The sequence below is a fragment of the Tarenaya hassleriana genome, unplaced genomic scaffold, assembly GCF_000463585.1.
Source record: "Tarenaya hassleriana unplaced genomic scaffold, ASM46358v1 Cleome18, whole genome shotgun sequence".
In the NCBI taxonomy this organism is placed as follows: domain Eukaryota; kingdom Viridiplantae; phylum Streptophyta; class Magnoliopsida; order Brassicales; family Cleomaceae; genus Tarenaya; species Tarenaya hassleriana.
The window spans coordinates 984,634-986,198 of NW_010965216.1; the positions used below are offsets into that span (position 1 = coordinate 984,634).

A 1,565-nucleotide genomic window follows, 5' to 3' on the forward strand; every position below is an offset into this window, starting at 1 on the left:
TATATATATATATATATATATATTTAAGGAATCAATCCAAATTAAAAGACCCTTTTGACATTATGTGTGCATATCCATGTCTACGTACCTCGCCGGTATAAATGATACTGCGAATCACCATATCGGCGATATCATAAGAGAAACCCTCGAGACAACTTTCTTGGTTGGTAATGGCAGAGCTGACAAGGGTCTTGAGATCTCCGGCATGGTTCCGGCCAGTTCCACCGTTAGGGTACGACAACAACTTCGCCGCGGCTCCTTGGAGATCTTCGAGGGTCACCTCTATATTCTCCACACAATCGTTAACGGCGGTATTCGCCCTCGGAGACAAACCTATCCCCGTTATAAGGAGACCCTTAACGGTAGAATAACTTTCTTTAACGGCGTAAGCGGTTACATCCAACAACGCCTTGATAACGTCTTTCTGAGAAGTGATGTTCTGGCCGGCAATGGAGGCGACGGCGAAGTAACAGAGGTCCGGTAATGGCGTCGAGCTGCATGAGGATCTTACGACAGCCTTGGAGGAAGCAGACAACGTCGTGTTTTTGTTCGGTTTGGATTCTCCGGCGACGGAGATGGCGGTAATAACGAGAAAACCAAACAAGAATAAGAGATTCTTGTTCGTTTGGCTTGCCATTGTATTATTTTGCTCATGCAGGCTTTGTGGCTATAGGAGAAAGGTAGGGATTATATTGTTGGAAATATATGGTAAAAAAAAAACAAAATTATAAAGAATAGTATTTTTTTCACGACTTTTAATTTTGGTTTTTATTTGAATAAATTTGGATTATTCCTAGGCCCATTTTAGAATGGGACATAATGTACTTCTTTGGTACAAACAAGATTATGCAGGAGAGGTAACTCAAATCAAATTCACTCGTTTCAATATGGTTGAAGTTTATGGTTTCGAGTTTCCTATAGAATATTATTAAATATACTACTAAGATGTACCTCGAATTATGGGGGTTATAAAACTTTATAAAAAAAGACTGGTTTGTTTTTGTTTTTGGCGAAAAAAAGATTGATCATAATGTTAACGGTAATGAAAAAAATAGATTTATAAAAATTAAAATCGATTTTTTTTATTATGTGATAAGATAAATCAAGAATTTGTATTTGAATTGTGACATAATTCACTATTATATTTTTTTATAAATATATAGTATTAAAAGTTTCTAATTTATTTAGACATTTATAAAGATTTAATGATTTATGTCACCATTTAATAAACACAAGTTTATGATTTATTATTTAATAAATTATAATTTATTTGAATATCAAAATATAAAAAATAATAAAATAATATAAATTAAAGACAAAAACTAGTTCATAAATGTGTTGAAAAAAAGATTTTATATGGTGATGGGAAAGGAATGTTACTATCGAATAAGATGCCATCGCAGAATTAAGAAGGAAGATACGATTATGTATCATATCCAAGGGAAAGATACTTTTTTTTTTTTGGTAAAAAAAACATGAAGAGGGAAAGATACTTAGTATCTCATTTGTCTTTATCGTCATAATACATATGCGCATATATATATATATATATATATATATATATA

General features: G+C 32.7%; 1 protein-coding gene across 1 annotated transcript in view; it reads right to left on the reverse strand.

Annotated features, from left to right (window-relative positions):
• LOC104810394 (pectinesterase-like) overlaps positions 1–664 on the reverse strand; it is a 4,142-nt gene extending 3,478 nt beyond the window's left edge. The window contains exon 1 of the mRNA XM_010536682.2: positions 89–664. Coding sequence (XP_010534984.1) covers positions 89–637 — 549 coding nt within the window. The 5' untranslated portion in view covers positions 638–664. The remainder of the gene's footprint in view (positions 1–88) is intronic.
• Between the last annotated feature and the right edge of the window lie 901 nt (positions 665–1,565).